The 21557-nt window shown below is 49.5% G+C and overlaps 1 protein-coding gene across 1 annotated transcript in view; it reads left to right on the forward strand.

Annotated features, from left to right (window-relative positions):
• The first annotated feature begins 207 nt into the window (after positions 1-207).
• LOC119964880 (3-oxo-5-alpha-steroid 4-dehydrogenase 2-like) overlaps positions 208-21557 on the forward strand; it is a 62122-nt gene continuing 40772 nt past the window's right edge. Inside the window, exons 1-2 of the mRNA XM_038794997.1 lie at positions 208-355; positions 18670-19150. Of these exons, the coding sequence (XP_038650925.1) occupies positions 208-355; positions 18670-19150 (629 nt within the window). The remainder of the gene's footprint in view (positions 356-18669; positions 19151-21557) is intronic.

Genomic DNA, 21557 nt, shown 5'->3' on the forward strand with positions numbered 1-21557 from the left:
GTAAACTTTCATGTGTACTTTCTCCAATAAAGTTGTGGGTAGCAGAGGATGTCGAAATCACAACAAAAGAATACAGGAAAAAAAGGATCGAGCATTAGTCCTCCAGCAAGCTTGAGCATTGTGCTGAGTTCTGTGGGAGGATAGATGGTGGGAGCAAGCTTGCCGGGTGGGGTTGCACCCATTACGGTGAATACACTGTCCGAGGTAATGGCGGAGGATTATGAGCGGCAATTTGCCAAGCATTTTGAGCGGCATGGGAAGGAGATGATGGGAACTCTGAAACAGTCAGTGGAAGATGCGCTGGCCCCTATAAAGGAGGCTCTTGGAAAGACGTTGGAGATGGTGCAGGAGCATGGTGAGGTGTTGAATGGGGGTGCAGGAGGCACTGTTATGACACAGTGACCAGCTCGCCTCGCTGGAAGGGAGCTGTTGAAGGTGGAGGACAGTAATAAAGGACTGAGAGCCAAGGTGGAGGGCCTGGAGAACAGGTCACGATGGCAGAACGTTCGGATCGTGGGGCTGTCTGAGGGGTTCAATGGCCCGAGGCTGACGGAGTACTTTTCGGGGATGCTCATTAAACTGCTGGGGGAGGAGCAAAATGCCACCCCCTTCCCGTTGGATAGGGCTCATCGGTCGCTCCAGCCGAAGCCAAGGACGAAATGATCCACCAGGAACCGTGATTGTCTGCTTTCACAGCTGTCAGATGAAGGAGAAGGTCTTGAGATGGGCCAAGCAGTTGGCTTGTGAATGAGAGCAAGGTGGGGGGAGGGGCTACGGCCAGTCGAGTCTGTGTGGACAGGTTTCAACTGGCCTTGGTGTGAACGGTGGGGGATGGGGAGCATGAAGAGAGGGGCTGTTTCGAGGGTAAGTGGTTGAGGGTTTCTGGGATGGGGGATGTAGTTGGCTGGCGGTGACCAGGGGCAGGGCTTGGTCCCACTCGTGGGGTGGGGCTGGGGGGGCCACGTTGAGTTGGTGGGCCTAAGATGATGCGGGGGGGGTGCTGATTGGAGGGGAGGGGGTGGATGAGAGACCCCCTGCCCGAATGATAATGTGGAATGTGCAGGGCTGGGTGGACCGTGAAGCAGATGGGAGACTTTTCATATTTGAAGAGCTTGAGAGCCAATGTGGTGCTGCTGCAGGAGACCCGTTCAGGGTGAAGGACCAGGTACGGCTTCCTAACGGTTAAATGAGTCATGTATTTCACTCGGGCTTTGATAGCAGGCCCCGGAGGTAGCAAAACTGGTAGGTAAGAGAGTTAGGTTCCAGATGTAGACAGTGGTGGTAGATCAGGTGGGCAGATATGTCATAGTTATGGGCGCTTTGGAGAGGAGGTTGGTGGTTTTGGTTAGCGTGTATGCCCTGAATTGTGAAGAAGTATGGTTCATGAAGATGTTAGCAGCTATTCCGGACCTGGACACGAACCAGCGAATTTTGGGTGGAGAATTAATCACAGTGTTGAATCCAAAAGTGGATCGATCCAAGCCTCGTTGGTTGACCCCTCCGGAGGCAGCGAAGGTATTGGCGGTATTCATGAAGGAAGTGGGGGGAGCGGACCCGTGGCGGTTCTTGCATTCAGAAGGCAGAGCATATTCCTTTTGCTCACCAGTACGCAGTGTATACTCCAGGATTGATTTCCTTATTTTGGGGAAGTCATTGTTGTCGGGAGTGAGGAAAGCAGAATACGCAGCAATCGTTATTTCTGACCATGCTCCACATCTGGTGGATGTGGTCCTGGAGCGGGGACCAGCACGGTCGCCGGCGCTGGTGCAGGATGGATATGGCTTGTGGTTTGGAGTTTTGCCTGAGGATGGCGAGGGTGATTGACGACTATGTGGAATTTAATAAAAATGGGGAGGCCTTGCCGTCGGCAGTATGGGACGTTGAAAGCAATGGTGAGAGGTGAGACTATCTCGCATAAAGCACAGGTTGACAAGGAGGTAAGAGGAACGTCAGTGGCTGCTGGATTAAATTTTGGAAGTTGATGGGATGTATGCAAAGGATCCCACTCCAGAACTATTGGCTAGTAGAAAGGAATTGCAGACACAGTTTGACCTTTTGGCCACAGGCAAAGTGGTTCGCCAGTTAAGGTGAGCAAAAGATGTAGTCACTTGCTGCAGGCCAGCTCAGATCACAAGTGGCCTCCTGGGAGATAGTTCAGGTTCAGGATGGGGTGAGGCGGCTGGTGACTGCACCTGATCAGGTGGATAGGACATTTGAGGAATTTTATGAGAGGTTTTATAGGTCAGAGACCCTGGGGGATGAGTCGGCTATGAGGGAGTTTTTGGAGGTGTTGGAGTGTCCCACAGTGGAAGAGGAGGATAGGACAGGGTTGGAGGAGCCAGTGGCCATCAAGGAGGTTTGGACTGTAGGAGGAAAAATGCACCGGGGCCGGATGTGTTCTCGATGGAATGTTATAACAGGTTTGTGGACAGGCTGACACGGCTGTTGGTGGGGAGGTTTGAGGATGCAGTAGCAAGGGGAATGAGACAAGGGGGTCCCATGTTTGCGCAGGCGATAGGGCCCTTGGCTATTGTGCTGAGGAACTCGGGTAAGTGGAGGGAGATAGTGAAGTGGGGGGCGGGGGGGGGGGGGGGGGGGGGGGGGGGGGGGGGTACTTGGAGCATAGGATGTCTTTGTACACTGTACACTGACAACCATCTTTTGTATATTTTGGACCCAGTCCCAGGATATAATGGGGCTGCTTAAGTGATTTGTGATATTTTCGGGGCACAAATTAAACTTAGAAAAAAGCGAGTGTTTTTCAGTCTCCCCACTGAGGAAGGGAACTAGTGTCGGAGATTGCCGCTTCGGGTGGCGACCACTCACTCCAGGTATCTGGGGGTTCAGATGGCTCAATATTGGGCCAGGCTCCATAAATTGAACTTTAAAAGCCTGGGTAGGGTTAAGGTGGATCTGCAGAGGTGACACAGCCTCCCTCTATCATTGGTAGGCCGGTTACAATCAGTAAAAATGAATATTTTACCGCGGTTTTTATTTTTTAATCTAATGCTCACCGGTCTTTTTGCCTCAATCATTTTTAATGGGGGTGGAATGGTTGATTTTGTCATTTATCCGGGCAGGAAAGGTAGCCAGGATTTGTGGAACAGTGCTTCAGAAAGGGCGACAGTCAGGAAGCTGGGCTCCACCGAATCTGATCTATTATTATTGGGCGGCAAACACCAAGAAGGTGCAGGGTTGGTGTAGGGAGCAGGTGGAACATTGGATGAGGATGGAGGCAGGCTCTTGTAGGGGGTCGGGGCTGCAGGCACCCCATGGAAATATAATCTTTATTGTCACAAGTAGGCTTACATTAACACTGCAATTAATTTACTGCCAAAATCCTCTAGTCGCCACATTCCGGCGCCTCTTCGGATATACTGAGGGAAAATTCAGAATGTCCAATTTACCTAACAGCATGTCTTTCAGGACTTGTGGGAGGAAACCGGAGCACCCGGAGGAAACCCACGCAGACACGGGGAGAACGTGCGGACTCCGCACAGACAATGACCCAAGCCGGGAATCGAACCTTGGACCCTGGAGCTGTGATATTAGTGTAATCCAGTGGTGGTGGCCACATTGAAGATATGGAGGCAGTTTCAGCAGCATTTTAAATTAGGGGCAGGGTCAAAGCTGATGCCAATCAAAGCGAATCATTTGTTTGAGCTGCCGAGGTTGGATACTAGGTTTCTGGACTGGGAGGAGAGGTGGGTGGTGGAGCTGAAGGATTTATTTCTGGAAGGGCAGTTTGCGAGCTTGGAGGAGTTGGTGGGGAGGTTTGGGTCCCACGGAAGGAGGCCTTTGGGTACATGCAGGTGCGGGATTTTGTAATGAAGATTTACCGATGTTCCCGGTGACACTGCCTTCCTTGTTATTGGAGAGATAATTGTCAGTGATGGGGTTGGGAGGTGGGGTCACTTTGAAGATCTATGGGAGGATTTTGGAGGAGAATGTGGTGTTGCTGGAAGGAGTTAAGGCCAACTTGGAGGAGGAGCTGGAGGTGGCACTGGAGGAGGGGTTGTGAGGTGTTTCGGAGGGTGAATGCCTCAACCATGGGTCAACTTCATGGGCGAGACTAGGATTAATACAATTAAAGGTGGTACAAAGGGCACATATGACGATGTCAAGGATGAGCTGGTTGTTTGAGGGGGTGGAGGACACTTGCAAGCAGTTTGGGCAGGGCCCGACCACTCACGTTCACATGTTCTGGTCCTACCCGAAGTTGGGGACGTTTTGGGGTTCTTTCTTCAGCACCATGTCAGCGATCTTGCAAATGGACCTGGAGTCCAGTTCCCTGGGGGCTATATTTGGGGTATCATGCCTGCCAGAGCTGCAGGTGGTGGTGGGGGCCTCGCTGGTTGCTCGAAGGCAGGTTCTATTGGGGTGGTTGTCAACAGTCCTATTCGCAGTTTGATTGTAGAAGATGGTTGAAAGTTGGCTAAACATTCATTTGGACAATCAGGGAAGACTGACGTTATTAAATGAGAGACAGAAAGAGACAGATGTAGAAAGAGCATAGATGGAGATATCGTAAAGGTACTGAAAGAGTTTATGGAAGCACCAGGGGGCACGCTGCTAACTACCCATGGTATGGACCTCAGAAACTTTGAACAACGAAAGCCACACCCGTTTCAATTGAAACCACAAAGGCCGGCTCAGTTAGAGACTGGGGAACGATGTATGTTCGACATGTTGCGGAAACAAGTGAAACAGATGTGGTCCACAGAATGCAAAGGAGAGTTTGGAGATCGATGGCCTTGTTGGAGGGCGAGTCGGTGCTGTACACCCTGGACTTTTCCAAACCATTTTTTACTTCCGCCTAAAACCTGGAACGCAAGATTATTCTGTTGTACATATTCCTGGAAAAGATAAGGGGGTGAATTCTCTGCTGGCGCGATTCTCCGTTTCCCCGCCCATGGGTTTCCTGGTGGCATGGGATGGCTACAATGGGAAATCCCATTGGCTAGCGGCGGAATGGGGAATCCTGCTGCCCTCGCCGACAAGAAACACTCAGCTGGGGAGGCGGAAAATTCACCCGACACGTTTTTAAATGCTTAAACATGTTTAAAGGCTGACACATAATAATGTAGAAATCAGGAAAGGAACTTATATAATGGGGCTGCTTTAGACGGGTATGTGTTGGTGTTGTATGTTTTGCATACCTCTTAATAAGAAGTTTCATTCTTTTAGGGGCAAAGTATCCAAGGATCATCCTGTTTAATTCCTGCCAGTTCACTTTTCCTCCTTTTAATTTCTGTTATTTTTCATTATTGCAATTTTAGTTCATAGCTGGTGTAGCCCTCTAAAATGGACACCAGTCTACAAAATGGAGAACTGCTAAGACTGCAGGGAAAAACAGCCATAGTAAAGACACACAGCTTGCAGAAGCTTTCAACAGTGAGACTCAGCCAAAGGTGCAAATAGGAAAACGATCTGCATACTAATGAGATGATACCGGCCCAGTCCCAGATACAATAGAAACATTTTAAGTAGCGATTGATACTTTCTATAGCTACCCAGACAGAATGGCGCCAGAGAACCCAGGTCAATGACCCCTAGGAACCGCCCCCGCCATCGAGGAACGACTCCAGGATAGGGGAATTCGAATGATATCGATTGGGAAAGACCCAATCGATACCTAGCAGGTGAAAGAGCCCGCCCCAAGGGGCACGGACCTCTAGGACCTATAAAAAGAAGGTCAAGCACATGATTCGGTCTGTTGCTTCCAGACTCCGGCCCAGATCTGTTGCTTCCAGACTCCGGCCTAGGCTGTTGCATCCTGACTCCGACCCCAGCCTCCAGATCCTGTCTTTCATCACCGGCCGTTGAGCATCAGCCATCTTTCAGTAACTGCCAAAACAACGATCGCTACGTGACCCAGGCATTACTTATACTCTTGCCGACTATTAGTGAACAGAAGGTGCAGTCCAGAAAGGAACAAAGGCCTTGTCCCCTGACCTTGCTGGTTCCTACTTAGATAAGTATTTAGTCGTTTAATAGTAGAAATAAGTATTAGTCTTTTAGCGTGTGCATGAGTATTTATTATATCTGTTATAATAAACACTAATTGTTTAGACTTACTAATCGGTGTTAAGACTTATTGCTTTGAACTTGACCTTGATAACTTGTGACGGTGTCTCTTACGGCACCTGGCGACTCCTGAGCATAGATACAGATACAGAGCCAAACCAGTGTTAAGCACATGTCCTTTAAATGGAGGCGTGTTAATCACACTAACAGTAGAACGAGCAACACTGGTAAATGGCTTTAAGGATAAGCAGCTTACCTATAATTTAAAAACAGGAAACTCCAGCAGAATGTGCGGTTTGGTCTCTCATCAATGATGACCCGAACTGACTGGTTTGGCTGGTGGCCAATGAGCTGCCCCATAAGCTGGGTTCTTCTTGGGAACAGGCTTTGATCAGTTTTGCTGCCTCTGGAATATTCCTTAGTGAGACCAGGTTTTACTTTCATTTTGGTCAGAAGCTGAAGGGTCACAGCCCTAATCTCTCCTTCATCTAATGGATTCTCCATGAGGATCCAAAGAAAAAAGCTTTCTCTCTCCACAGCAAGAATGAACTGCAAGGAAATCCAGTCCAGCCACCAGCTAAAGGCAGGGCAATTTGTTTAAAAAACCTTTAAAAATATCATGTAGGGAACAAAGGACAAAGAAAAGTACAACACAGGAACAGGCCCTTTGGCCCTCCAAGCCTGTGCTGACCATGCTGCCCATCTAAACTAAAATCTTCTACACTTCCTGGGTCCGTATCCCTCTATTCCCATCCTATTCATGTATTTGTCAAGATGCCCCTAAAACGTCACTATCGTCCCTGCTTCCACCACCTCCTCCGGCAGCGAGTTCCAGGCACCCACTACCCTCTGTGTAAAAAACTTACCTTGTACATCTCCTCTAAACCTTGCCCCTCGCACCGTAAACCTATGCCTCCTAGTAATTTACCCCACTACCCTGAGGAAAAAGTCCCTGACTCTCCATTCTGTCTATGCCCTTCATAATGTTGTAGACCTCTATCAGGTCACCCCTCAACCTCCGTCATTCCAGTGAGAACAAACCGAGTTTATTCAACCTCTCCTCACAGCTCATGCCCTCCATACCAGGCAACATCCTGGTAAATCTCTTCTGCACCCTCTCTAAAGCTTCCACATCCTTCTGGTAGTGTGGCGACCAGAATTGAATATCATGCTCCAAGTGTGGCCTAACTAAGATTCTAGATGACTTGCCAATTTTTATACTCAATGCCCCGGCCAATGAAGGCAAGCTTGCCATATGCCTTCTTGACTACCTTCTCCACCTGTGTTGCCCCTTTCAGTGACCTGTGGACCTGTACACCTAGATCTCTCTGACTGTCAATACTCTTGCGGGTTCTACTATTCACTGTATATTCCCTACCTGCATTAGACCTTCCAAAATGCATCACCTCACATTTGTCCGGATTAAACTCCATCTATCATCTCTCCGCCCCAGTCTCCAAACGATCTAAATCCTGCTGTATCCTCTAACAGGAACTTTGCTCTTCTCTCAGTAACACTATTTGTCATTCGGGCGGAGTTGGAAACAAGAATGAATTAAACAGGTCTGAGGCTGTTCCTTTGAGTGAAGGACCAGGTTGGTAAAAAGAAGTGCCTCTCCAGAGGAAAACCTATTGTCTGGGAGTACTGGCTGTCGGCTACTGCCGGAAGATCATCTCTAACTATACACTGGTGGCTTCAATCCTTAAACATCCTGAGAGGACAGCCTGCAGCCTTGGCATCGGAAACAAGAATACTCATCTTTTGTTTCATTATTTTAGATTAAACATTTTATTAAATTATCAAATATAAACAGCAATTTACATATAGACAAATATATACACAATCTATATCACATAAACAAAACAAAAAATCAAAATAGGAAGGTAATTAATGGCTGGCATCTCCCCACTGAAACTCTAATAGTATACTTGACCTTTTCCAGATGCAAGACCAATATCATACCTTCCACCCATGAGGATGTTTTGGGTGGTGAGGGATAACTCCAGCTGAGTGATATTCGCCTCCTCGCCTCCTGGTATTAAGGAAGCAAAGACAGAAACATCCACCCTCACTCCCGGGTAGAAAGACACGGAGTCCGAAACCCCAAATATTGCAACCAACGGGCAAGGTTCTAGAGTTATCTGCAAAATCTTGCATATTGTGTTGAAAAATGAAACCCAGTATCCAGCAAGCTTAGGACAAGACCACAATGCCTGAATGTGGTTTGTGGTGTAAGTGAACAGCAATCACACTCGTTCTCCACATCTCAAAATAATTCACTCATCCTTGCCTTCGTCTAATGTGTTCTATGTTCTTTGAACTGAACCAAACTCAGTCTGGCACAGGATGATGTGGAATTAACCCTGCAGAGAGCTTCTCTCCAAAACCCCTCAGTTAACACAGAGCCTAGCTCCCCAACTCATTTCTCATATACTTTATCCAAAGGGGCAGGTTCCGAAGATAGAATGAGGTTGTACAGATTTGAAATTGACCCCCTCCCTCCTCCATTTCTCATTGGAATCGATTGTGTTCCACGTGGCGCTGGTTCTAGCCCCTCCACAGTCGCTGAATCGGTCCAGGTGCAGCGCCAGCTTTGCTGTCGTGGAAGTCCATGAATCCTGCCCCGGGCCGTCAACACTTTGTCTCAGGAACGGAGAATCCGCCATCTATAACTTCAGCTTCTCTAGCAGGTGAGGGAGAAAGGACAATGTTCCCAGAGTGCTGAAGGAGAAATTGACTCTGTTTTGTTCTGCTTGATAAAGTCTGCTGCTCACAAAATTTGTCGTCAGACAGCAAAATGGTGTCTAGTCTCCAGGGCAGATGCTCAGGGGAGCCAAAATCAAAGCAAAATCCAACAAAATGAGGGGCAGGATCCGAGGTGACAATCGGCGAGTATTCGGCTGTTCTCACTGAGGGGAGGAGGGATTTGTCAACAACAACAAAAATAATTCCGGAGTAGGTGAACATGGGAAAAAAAGGAAAATTCTTTACTGTTTGAATGCAGAAATGCCACTGGTCAACCCCTCCAATACTATCCATGGGCGAAATTCTCCGACCCCCAGCAGGGTCGGAGAATCGCCTGGGGCCACCGAAAATCCCGCCCCCGCCGTGGCAGAGATTCTCCGCCACCCGGGAAGTTGCGGGGGCGGGAATCACGCCACTCCAATCAGCGAGGCCCCTGCGGCGATTCTCCGGCCCGCGATGGGCCAAAGTCCCGCCACTAGGAGGCCTCTCCCATCACCGAAGTTTGAACCACCTCTGGTGGCGGCGGGATCGGCGGCGCGAGTGGGCCCCTGGGGTCCTCGGGGGGGGGGGGGGGGCACAGGGCGATCGGACCCGGGGGGGGGGGGGTGCCCCCACGGTGGCCAGGCCCGCGATCGGGGCCCCCGATCAGGGTGCGGGCCAGTGCCCTGGCGGCACTCTTTCTCCTCCGCGCCGCCACAGCCTCCGCCATGGCGGAAGCGGAAGAGAAACCCACAGCACGCATGCGCCAGTGGTGACGTCAGCGGCAGCTGGCCGCTGACATCACTGCCAGCGCATGCGCAAATCGGCGAAAGCCTTTCGGCCAGCCCCGCTGCCGGGCGGCGGGCCTGAAAGGCCGCTGGCGCCGGTTTTTGCGCCAGTCAGCGTGGTGCCAACCGCTCTGTCGCGGGGATAGCCCCCAAAGGTGCGGAGAATACCGCACCTTTGGGGAGGCCCGACCCCGGAGTGGTTGGCGCCACTCCCCTACGCCCCGTGCCGCCAGGTAGGGGAGAATCCCACCCCTGGTCCTTCACCCAAGTGAGTCTCCTGTAGGAACATAACACCCGGATCTAGACCCTTCAAATGTGCAAAGACCCCTGCCTGCTTCACTGTTCAATTCAAACCTCTCACATTCCAGGAAAGGAGAACCTATTCCGCCTCTCCCACCGGGGCCAGCCATTCCATCTGTTGATCAGAAAGCAAGGAATCCTGTAAAGCCACGGTGAAGATATCCCACCAGGACTGGTCCAAAGACCAGACAAATACAAATTAGTGGACAGTGTCAAACAACCAACTATAACTCCCACCATCCCCTCATTCCCCACTAACCCAACAACGCCCAACAAAAAGATCAAATTTATACAAAACCTGAACTCCTTACCACTATAATCTAAGCTCCCCTCTCGCAGGGTGTTTGTGAGTGGGACCTGCAGTATACCCACATCTGTGACTTCTCTTCACTAAACCCACCCCTAGCTATCGCTGAGAGGCTCTCCATCCGGCCTAAATTAAAAATTGAGAAAAATCATCAACAGGATTTTATAATTCCAGTTCTAACAACCCAGTGACAACAACGGCACAGTAAGAGTACCAGCATAAAAAAACACTTTTAACAGTAATAACTTGTTCGTATAAACCAACCATAGAGAAAAATTATTCAATGTTCCAAATTTACGAAACTTAACTCTTTGACAAAAATAGAGAAGGGTTTACACAGAGGTCAAACCACGTTTCCACACAAAAGTGTCCTCTTCATCTGGGGAGTCAAAGAGTGATCCTTTCCCTAGAGCAGCACCAACTTGAATGGTGGCGTTTTGCCCTGTTGAATGCTGGCCCTTCTTCGCAAACTCGGCATTAAAGCCCTGGAATAGCTGGATTCGAGTGACCCTCCCACTTAACGTTCCAGCGCTCCCTGGCCCAGCACTGATCCTGCTCCTTTTCCATAAAATTATGGAACCTTATGACCACTGCTCGTGGGGGTTCCTCTGCACAAGGCTTCGGTCGCAGTTTGCGATGTGCCTGATCTAATTCTGGGGGGGGGGGGTTTGAGAACGCTCTCGCCCACCATCTTGGACGGCATATTGGTTGTGTATTCTGTGGGGGTGTTATCCCCGACCACCCATGAGGCGGATGTTTTGTCTTTGAGACCTGTTTTCCAGGTCACTTACTTTATTTCTCAAATGCTTGTTCAATTCCAGGACTGAAGAGAAGTATGTTTCGAGCGCCGTGATCTGCTCCCTGTGGCTGGGGAGGACCTTTTCCATATTTTTGACTGTGTCGTCCCCATATCTCCATAATTTTGTTCATTCCTTCCAGTTGACTTAATATTTGGTTTCGGGACTCACCTTTTCACTCCTCCGGCTAGGTCCCATTGACACTGTTTGAGTTCAGCCGCCACAATGTGGCTGATGGCCACGCGCCTGCCTAGGGGATGGCTCCCCGCCGCCATTTTGTCCCTGCCGATTCCAGAGAAGCTTCCGAATCTGAGGAACACATTCCCTACTCTCCTATTTTTGTTACTTTTTGGCATTCTTCGTTGCTGTAGCGATTTAAAACATTTTTGTAGTTAGCGCTGCTGTTATCATGCTACGCAGGTCGGATTTGGGTTATTATGGAATAGAATTTACAGTGCAGAAGGAGGCCATTCGGCCCATCGAGTCTGCGCCGGCTCTTGGAAAGAGCACCCTACCCAAGGTCAACACCTCCCCCCATCCCAATAACCCAGTAACCCCACCCAACACTAAGGGCAATTTTGGACACTAAGGGCAATTTATCATGGCCAATCCAGCTAACCTGCACATCTTTGGACTGTGGGAGGAAACCGGAGCACCCGGAGGAAACCCACGCACACACGGGGAGGATGTGCAGACTCGGCACAGACAGTGACCCAAGCCGGAATCGAACCTGGGACCCTAGAGCTGTGAAGCCATTGTGCTATCCACAATGTACCATGCTGCCCCCTCACATCTGCCGCCGGAAGTCTTCATTTAATGTTAATTCTTATTATTTTGCCCCTCCCCCTCCTTCTGTGTGTGTCTATCTGGTGTGTTTGGGAAGGGGGTGGGATGGTAAAAGGTGGGAGTAGGAGCTTAGCTGACCATTAGTCTGTTATAATTATTGCATACTTCAACTTTCAGAAAGTTTCTGTGATAAATAAAGTTATTGTGTTCAACTTACAATCTGGTGGCTATGACGTATTGATTAGTTAAGGGGCTTCTGCAAATTTTATGCGGATTATTGGCTAATTCACTTGTGTTGGGAATCTAGGGTCTGTGGGGCTGAAACTGACCATGCACCTCTCATAACACTGGAAAATGGCTCCTTCTGTGGCTGAGAATTTCCTGGGTTGGAAGAGGTCACTCGGAGTGGTTTACAAAGGGTGGTTAAAACAAAGCTTTTAGATTTGGCAAACAGGACTCAGCTGACGAGGAGAGGAAGGTAGAGATAATTACAGCAACAGCTCAACATTTAAATTTGCCAGAGGCACAGTCTGGTGCATTGGAATTGGCTACACTTCAACTATAAATGAGACAGCTTAAATTAGAAGAAAAAGAAAGGGAGAGAAAGGCAATGACAGAAGCAAAGGAAAGAGGGACGCAATGGCGAGAGAAAAGAATGAAGAGGGAGTGAATTCAAACTTCACAAAGTGGAAATGTAGAAGAGGAAGTTAGAAAGGGAAAGAGAATATCAGCTTAAAAAGTTGGAGATAAAGGCACTAGTTGAGGGAAGTCTAAAGGAAGGAGTCAAAAGCCTAGTGGGATATGTTTAAATTTATTCAAGGATGGGGCAGCACTAGGGCAGCATGGTTAGCATTGTTGCCTCACAATGCCGAGATCACAGGTTCGATCCCAGCTCTGGGTCACTGTCCGTGTGGAGTTTACACATTCTCCCCGTGTCTGCGTGCGTTTCAGCCCCCACAACCCAAAGATGAAATGAAAAATGAAAATGAAAATCGCTTATTGTCACGAGTAGGCTTCAAATGAAGATACTGTGAAAAGCCCCTAGTCGCCACATTCCGGCGCCTGTCCGGGGAGGCTGGTACGGGAATCGAACCGTGCTGCTGGCCTGCTTGGTCTGCTTTAAAAGCCAGCGATTTAGCTGAGTGAGCAGGTTAGGTGGATTGACCACGCTAAATTGCCCCTTAATTGGAAAATAAATAATTGGGTGCTCTAAGTTTATTTTAAAAAAGGATGGGGCAGTACGGTAGCACAGTGGTTAGCACTGCTGCCTCGCAGTGCTGAGGTCCCAGGTTCGATCCTGGCCCTGGGTCACTGTCCGTGTGGAGTTTGCACATTCTCCCCGTGTTGGCGTGGGTTTCACCCCCACAACCTAAAGATGTGAGGGATAGGTGGATTGGCCACGCTAAATTGCCACTTAGTTGGAAAAAATGAATTGGGTATTCTAAATGTTTTTTCAAATGTATTCAAGGACTGCCAAAGTTTGATGAGAGAGGTCTGGAAGCATTTTTTTATATCTAATTTGAGAAAGTGGCTAAGCAAATGAATTGACCAAAGACCACTTGGGTATTGTTGCTTCAAACAAAGTTGGTAGGTTCAGCCAGTGAAGTGTTTGCATCACTATCAGAGGAGTTATCTAAGGATTATGATGAGGTGAGAAAAGCCATCTTACGTGCACATGAACTAGTGCCAGAGTCCGACAATCAGAAGTTTAGAAATTTAAGGAAGGAACCTGGTCATATATATAGGGCGAGATTCTCCGCACTCCCGACGGTGCGGAGAATAGCGTGGCTCGTAAAATTTTACGGCCACGCTGTTCCGACGCCCTCCCGCTATTCTCCCCCCCCCCACGCCCAACTCCCGACACGAATCGCTGCCGCCGTTTTTTTACGGCCGGCAGCGATTCACAGCTGATAGATGGGCCGAGTTCCTAGCCCTTTACGGCTGTTTTTACGAACGGCAAACACACCTGGTCTGGCCGTTCGTAAAAACGGCCGTAAACACTCGCATTTTATAACCATGGCACCGATTGGCACGGCAGTACCACGGCCGTGCCAAGGGTGCCATGGGCCCGTGATCGGTGGGCACCGATCGCGGGCAGCGGGCCCGATGCCCGCACACTATTTGTCCTTCCGCCGCCCCGCAGTATCCATTCGCGGGGCGGCTGAGGGGCATCCCGGCTCGCGCATGCGCGGGTTTCGCGCAAATACGCGATGTCGTCATCCGCGCATGCGCGGGTTGGCGTCTTCCAATCCGCGCATGCGCGGCTGACGTCATATGACGCGTCAGCCGGCGCTAACTCGGGCAAGCGGGCTTAACGAAATTCGTTAAGCCCGTGATGCCGGAGCTTACGGCGTCGGGCTGCTAGCCCCGACCGGGGACCAGAATCGGTTCCCGGTCGGGAAGGGGGGGGGCTGGCGTCAAACCCGCCCGGATTTGACGCCAGCCTTACGATTTCTCCCCATATGGGAGAATCTCGCCCACGGAATTTGAAAGAATCAAACAAAATAACTTTGATAGGTTGATAAGAGCATTAAAAAGTGGACCAAAAGTATGGAGCTCCTCGGGAAAAGGTTATCTTGTAGGAATTTAAAGATTCACTTCTTGCAGTTGTGAGAACTCAATGGAAGAGCAAAGGGTTAAAACTGCTGGGCAAGCTGCAGAAATGGCAGATGATGTTGAAATAGTTCATAAATCAGGGTTTAGTTTTCGACTTCAATTTGAATCTGTGAAGGATAGAAGCTGGGGAAATGGGAAATCCACAGGCAAAGAAGGTCTAGCTGGAGATATTAAGGGGAGTTTGCCTCAGGATTAAAAGGACACCTCTGATGGCGGAAGGGAGAAAACCTAAATGTTTTCATTGTAATAAAGTTGGACCCACAAAATCTCAGTGTTGGTGGCTTAAGAAAAGTACTGGGAAGACAGACTTGTTAAAACAAGATAAGCTTGTGAAGTTTATTAAAGTGGCAAAGGAAACCATGGTTGCAACTTAAGATTTTCAAACAAGTGTACAGCCTGTTCAGAGGTTGGTTGAAAGCAGGTTCTAGATCTTGTTAAAGATTTTATTTGTGAAGGTAAGGTTCACTCATGTGTACAAGGTGGAATAGGTAAGAAAGTTAAAATCTTAAGGGATACAGGAGGAAGTCAATCTTTGTGAGAGATAAGGAGATATGTAGGACTATGGATATGTAGGACTCAGAAGGACTATGTCAGAAAAGGTGTTAATGTGGGGGATTAGAGGTGAAACGAGTGGTGTGCCTCTATGTAAAGTGAGGTTAGAGAGACCGGTGAAATGTGGTGAAGTGGTGGCAGGAGTAATAGAAAAATGGCCTCTTTCAGGGGTACAGTTTATCCTAGGTAATGCTATATAGCTGGGTCACAGGTGAGAGTGATGCCTATTGCGATTGAAAAGCTGGTGGAAAGTCAAACAACTGAGGTGTTGCAAGCACAATATGCTGGGGTGTTTCCAGATTATGTGGCAACAAGATCACAAAAGCCACAGGTTGAGACATGAGGAGCAGAAATCAGGGAGTAAATGTACGGAGGCTGAGGTGCAGTTATCAAACAATCTTTGACCAGCCAATTGGTAAAGAACAACAGCAGATGGAGGATGAAGTGAATATCTTTAGTTCAGGAAAGCTGGTCAAATTACAACATAAAGATTCAAAGATAAAGCATGCTGAATCAGAAAGCATACACAGAAGGAGAAGTGTTATTACTTTTAAAATGATGCATTAATGAGGAATTTGAGACCTTTACAAATCAGGAAGATGAGAAATGGGCAGAGGTTTGTCAAATGGTATTACCGGTGGATTATAGAAAGGTGGTTTTGCAGGTAGCGCATAAGGGGGTCATTTTGTATTCGGAGGGCTTGTCCATAGGGGATGGCCTCTTTAATGTGTTTAGGGTGGAAGCTGGAGAAGTGGAGCATCGTGAGGTTATCTGTGGGCTTGCGGTACAGCAAGGTGCTGAGGTGACCGTCCTTGATGGAGATGAGTGTGTCCAAGAATGCAACTGATTTCGGAGAGTAGTCTATGGTGAGTCTGATGGTGGGATGGAACTTATTGATGTCATCGTGTAGTCGTTTCAGTGATTCTTCGCTGTGGGTCCAAATGAAAAAAATGTCATCGATGTATCTGTATTTAGGGCAGCATGGTAGCATAGTGGTTAGCACAAATGCTTCACAGCTCCAGGGTCCCAGGTTCGAATCCCGGCTTGGGTCACTGTCTGTGTGGAGACTGCACGTTCTCCCCGTGTGTGCGTGGGTTTCCTCCGGGTGCTCCGGTTTCCTCCCACAGTCCAAAGATGTGCAGGTTAGGTGAATTGGCCAGGCTAAATTGCCCTCAGGGTTCAAATTGCCCTTAGTGTTAGGTGGGGTTACTGGGTTATGGGGATAGGGTGGAGGTATGGGCTTGGGTAGGGTGCTCTTTCTAAGAGCCAGTGCAGACACGATGGGCCGAATGGCCTCCTTCTGCACTGTACATTCTATAATAACGGCGGTTGAAGGTCCTGTGCGGTGAGGAAGTCTTGTTCAAACTTGTGCATGAAGATGTTGGCATATTGAGGTGTGAATTTGGTCCCCATGGCTGTTCCGTGCATCTGGATGAAGAACTTGTTGTCGAAGATGAAGACGTGATCCTGAATGAAGTGGATGAGTTGCAGAATTGCATCTGGAAATTGGCAGTTGTCGGTGTTGAGGACTGAGGCTGTTGCAGCAATGTCGTCGTCATGGGGGATGCTGGTGTAGAGTGCCGAGACATCCATTGTGACGAGGAATGTTCCTGGTTCAACTGGTCCATGGGTGCTGAGTTTCTGTAGAAAGTCCGTCGTGTCACGACAGAAGCAGGGCGTACCTTGTACGATGGGTTTAAAGATTCCCTCGATGTAGCCAGAGAGGTTCCCACACAGGGTCCCATTGCCTGAAACGATAGGATGGCCTGGTGTGTTGGCCTTGTGTATTTTTGGGAGGCAGTAGAGATCTCCAATGCGGGGATTACGTTGGATGAGAGCACGTAGGGTGCTCTGAAGGTCTGGATCCAAGGTCTTGATCAGATCTTGGTGGATGTGTTCCTTGGTTGGATCTGCGGGTAACTGTCTATAGTGTTCCTGGTTGTTGAGCTGTCGGTATACTTCTATGCAGTAGTCCGTTCTGTTCAGTATGACGGTGGCCCCTCCTTTGTCTGCTGGTTAGATGACGATGTTGCGGTTGGTCTTGAGAGCGTGGATGGCGTTGCGTTGTGCTTGGGTGACTTTCGGGGCTGTCTTGTGAATGTGACTGATGAATCTGGCATTGACATGACTCCTGACGGCTTGAGCATACATGCTTTACTACTTCACTTTACCGCAAGCCCACAGATAACCTCACGATGCTCCACTTCTCCAGCTTCCACCCTAAACACATTAAAGAAGCCATCCCCTATGGACAAGCCCTCCGTATACACAGGACCTGCTCAGACGAGGAGGAGCGTAACAGACATCTACAGATGCTGAAAGGTGCCCTCGTACGAACGGGATATGGCAGTCGACTCATTGATCGACAGTTCCAACGCGCCACAGCAACAAACCGCACCGACCTCCTCAGAAGACAAACACGGGACACCACTGACAGAGTACCCTTCGTCGTCCAGTACATTCCTGGAGCGGAGAAACTACGACATCTTCTTCGCAGCCTTCAACACATCATCGATGAAGATGGACATCTTGCCAAGGTCATCCCCACACCCCCACTACTTGCCTTCAAACAACCATGCAACCTCAAACAAACCATTGTTTGCAGCAAACTACTCAGCCTACAGAACAGCGACCACGACACCACACAACCCTGCCATGGCAATCTCTGCAAGACATGCCAGATCATAGACATGAATACCACCATTACACGTGGAAACACCACCCACCAGGTATGCGGTACATACTCGTGCGACTCGGCCAACGTTGTCTACCTCATACGCTGCAGGAAAGGATGTCCCGAAGAGTGGTACATTGGCGAGACCATGCAGGCGCTGCGACAATGAAAGAACGGGCATCGCGCGACAATCACCAGGCAGGAATGTTCCCTTCCACTCGGGGAACACTTCAGCAGTCAAGGGCATTCAGCCTCTGATCTCCGGGTAAGCGTTCTCCACGGCGGCCTTCAGGATGCGTGACAACGCAGAATTGCCGAGCAGAAACCTGTAGCCAAGTTCCGCACACATGAGTACGGCCTCAACCGGGACCTGGGATTCATGTCGCATTACATTCATCCCCCACCATCTGGCCTGGGTTTGCGAAATCCTACCAACTGTCCTGGCTTGAGACAATTCACACCTCTTTAACCTTGGGTTACCCCTATCTCTGGATCTGTAAAGATTCAATTACCTGCAAATTCTCGCATTCAAAGCATTGTCTTGCATCTTTGACTTTGTCTATATATATATATATATGTTTCTTGAACATACCTCTTCATTCACCTGAGGAAGGAGCAGTGCTCCTAAAGCTAGTGTTTGAAACAAACATGTTGGACTTTAACCTGGTGTTGTTAGACTTCTTACTGCAGTTTATGGTGGGCAGAGTGTGAAAGGTCAGCAAGGAGTGCACTGGAGGGAAAGGCGGGAGGGAATCAAGTCCAAACACATGAATACGGGGTTTGGACAGTACTGAGGCAAAGGTGGGACAATGTCACAGAGGTGGACTAAAGCGGGTGTTGGGGTGGGCACGCTGTGGGGCTTTAAAGGGCAGCTTTAATGACCTTAACTGTCAGAAGCCGCCTTTTTCCTCCAAAATTTTTAACGGGTAGAAATGGAGAGGTCGGCGCCGGATTAGTCTGTGAATGCGGCCAGGGTGACAATCTCTCCTCTCGCTCCCCACTTACTGGCAATTTGAGGCTGCTGATCACTCCTGGGGATCGAGTGGTTTGACTTGCCCGAGCAGGTAGATTTGTGTGTTTTTTTTAAATCAATTCCAGCTTTTGGAGGAGATTGTTTCCGAGGGGGGCAGATTTGCAAGCCAAGTGGAGAAATTCAAGTCCAGCCGGTGATTGGGTTGGCGCAGCGGACGGAACAATGCGAAATACCGAGTGAAGCAACATTCACCCTCACTTCCTCGGGAGAGAGCCCACACACACACACAGAAGTTGTCACTTTTGAAACAAAGCTCCCAGGAGCAGATATGTGGGAGTGTAACCCCTACATTGTGTATGGACTGACATCCTGCCTGCTGGCTTTGGCAATCTACAATATCCAGCGGGCTAGGAAACCTGCTCACCTGTACGGCAGGTACCAAACTGGGGGACAGCCTGTCACATATGTCCCAGCTAAGATTGGCTGGTTCGTCATGGAATTGCCATCGTTTCTTGTACCGATGCTGTTAATGTACCAAGTGGGCAGCCTGGATGGCATGGGAAGCAAAATCCTCACCTTTATGTTCTGTGGACATTACTTCCACAGGTAAGTCTCGTTTGGAACTGCTCGATGGATGGAAAGTTAAGTGTAAAAATATTTTGAGAACTTTTTTAAAGTTTGCTTTTGGCGAGTGAAGTGCAGGGAAGAGCATTAATGAATGTCACATTGCTACAGAGGCAATATCGAACACATGTATTCAATTGAGTGGGTAGATTACACTGTAAAACTGCAGGTTTGAAATTTCGATTATTTTGTTCCAATCAATTGTTTCGAGTCTTATTCAAAGTTACTGTGGCTGGGAATCCCCTCTCACCTATCATTTGGTTGTAAAAGATTCCCCCCCCCCCCCCCCCGTCAGCAATTTACAGAGGAACTGCTCCCCCGGTGCCCTAATCCATATTTTATTCCGACCGCCCCTCTACAAACAGGGACTGTGCCAAAAGTTCCTGGAGGATTGGCGATTTGTGCCATTTTGCAATCTTCCCATTGCAAGCCTGTGCCTTTTTTTTTTGCAAAATCATTTGGAAAAGCTGCAGGGAGCACAGATACATGTGCATGTTGGTAGGAAGAAGAGGCAAGTCACTGATTTCTTTGTTGATGCCGGTCTGCTTGGAGCAGAAAAACAGCTCGGATCTCCCATCACATCAGCCACTAAAAGTAATTTCACAGGTTGGCAAGACCGTTTCAAACGCAAAACTTTATTTCTAGAGGGGCAGAATTGAAAAGTAGTGTGTTTATGATAAACATGTCTCCTACCTTGGCTGGACCACACTTATACTGCAGCAGTCCCAGACACTAAGATGTAAAAAATGATAGCGAGGTGCAGGGAAGATATACAAGGATGATACTGGGGGCTGGATTCTCCGCCACTTGAAGCAGGAATCACCATTGGGTGGAGAATCACGCGGCGCCCGTGCTGATTCTGGTGCCCTGTTCCATTCTCCGCTGGCGGCGATATCAAAGTTTGCGCACTGCGCCAGTGGATCCATACAAAATTGTCATTTGCATGGATTTAAATATCATTAGCGCCTTGGACGCGGGGGTTAGGATTCTCCATTGATGCCGAAATCGGGAAAGGCGATTGGGCGGAGAATCAGCTTCGCGTCAAAAACGCGGAGGGTGCCAATTTGATGGTGAATCGTGACTCTCCCATCACCTTGACAGCGGTGTCAATGCGTACATGGATGCACATACAGTAGGCACTGTTTGAGCTCAACCCTATATTCTCCAAGGCCTCCGCGATTCTCCACCTCCGATGGGCCAAGTTCCCGACAGCACGGGTCACTTGTGCTTTAAAAATTGTGAAACCGGCGGGGTAACTGCTGAGAGAGAGAGAGGGGAGGTAGGACCCAGAGAGGAGTGACAGCGGGCTGCCGGTCCACACATTGCCATGCTGGCTGGAGTGGGGTGGGGTGGGGGTGGAGGACGCTGCCAGAGCTGGGGAAGGAGGGGGCGAGGGGTGGCTGGGGTGACCCCCCCCCCCCCCCCTGCCACGGGACTGGGGCGGTACCAGGCACAGACCACCATTACAACAGCTATCTTGCTGTGCGCTCACTGACCACCCACCTTGGCCCCTGGTTCTGCCGAGTGACATCGACCATATGGGTGCCCCCCGCGCCCCCCACCCAGCCGTCACCCACCGGTGGCCCACCCAGGACAACACTCTCAGTAGCCCCTGGCAAGGGCAATGCCAGTCAATGGTACCCCTGACATCATGGATGGACACCAGGGCCACAGGCCCCCACGGTGCCGGGCACCGATGGGGCCAGGGTGCAGGGATGGGGGGAAGGAACATGCTAGGGCAGAGCCCGCAGTACCAACTGGGGCCACCATCTAACCCGGTGGACCTGGTTGGGCAAGGGGGGGCATGTACCACGCTAATGTCAACCTTTCACCCCCTGCAGACTGCAGGATGTTGGAATTCAACCAGCAATGGTGACCTTTCTGCTGATCACCGCAGCCCTGGGGGATGCCCTGCGGCTGTACGAGTGGGCAGTGCTTGAGGAGGAGGAGGAAGCTGCAGCAGTGGAGCGTGCAGCAGAGAGACAGGTGGCAGCTGCCCAGGTTGGAGAGCTGGCTGCCCAACAGATCGAGGAGGAGGAGGTGCCAAGGAGGCGCCGCATGATGCCTCGTGAGTGCCAGCACTGCCTGTTATTCAAGGGCACACCTCTGTCTGCATCAATGGTGCCGAGGTGGAGGTGGTTGACAGCTTCAAATTCCTAGGTGTGCAAATCACCAAAAACCTGTCCTGGTTCAGCCACATCAATGCTACGACAAAGAAAGCACAACAATTCCTCTACTTCTTCAGGAAACTAAGGAAATTTGGCGTGCCCACATTGATTCTTAACAATTTTTACAGGTGCACCATAAAAAGCATCTTATCTGGCTGCATCATAGCCTGGTATGGCAACTGCTCAGCCCAAGGCCGTAAGAAACGTCAGAGAGCTGTGGT

Source organism: Scyliorhinus canicula, chromosome 1 (assembly GCF_902713615.1).
Source record: "Scyliorhinus canicula chromosome 1, sScyCan1.1, whole genome shotgun sequence".
Classification (NCBI taxonomy): Eukaryota; Metazoa; Chordata; class Chondrichthyes; order Carcharhiniformes; family Scyliorhinidae; genus Scyliorhinus; species Scyliorhinus canicula.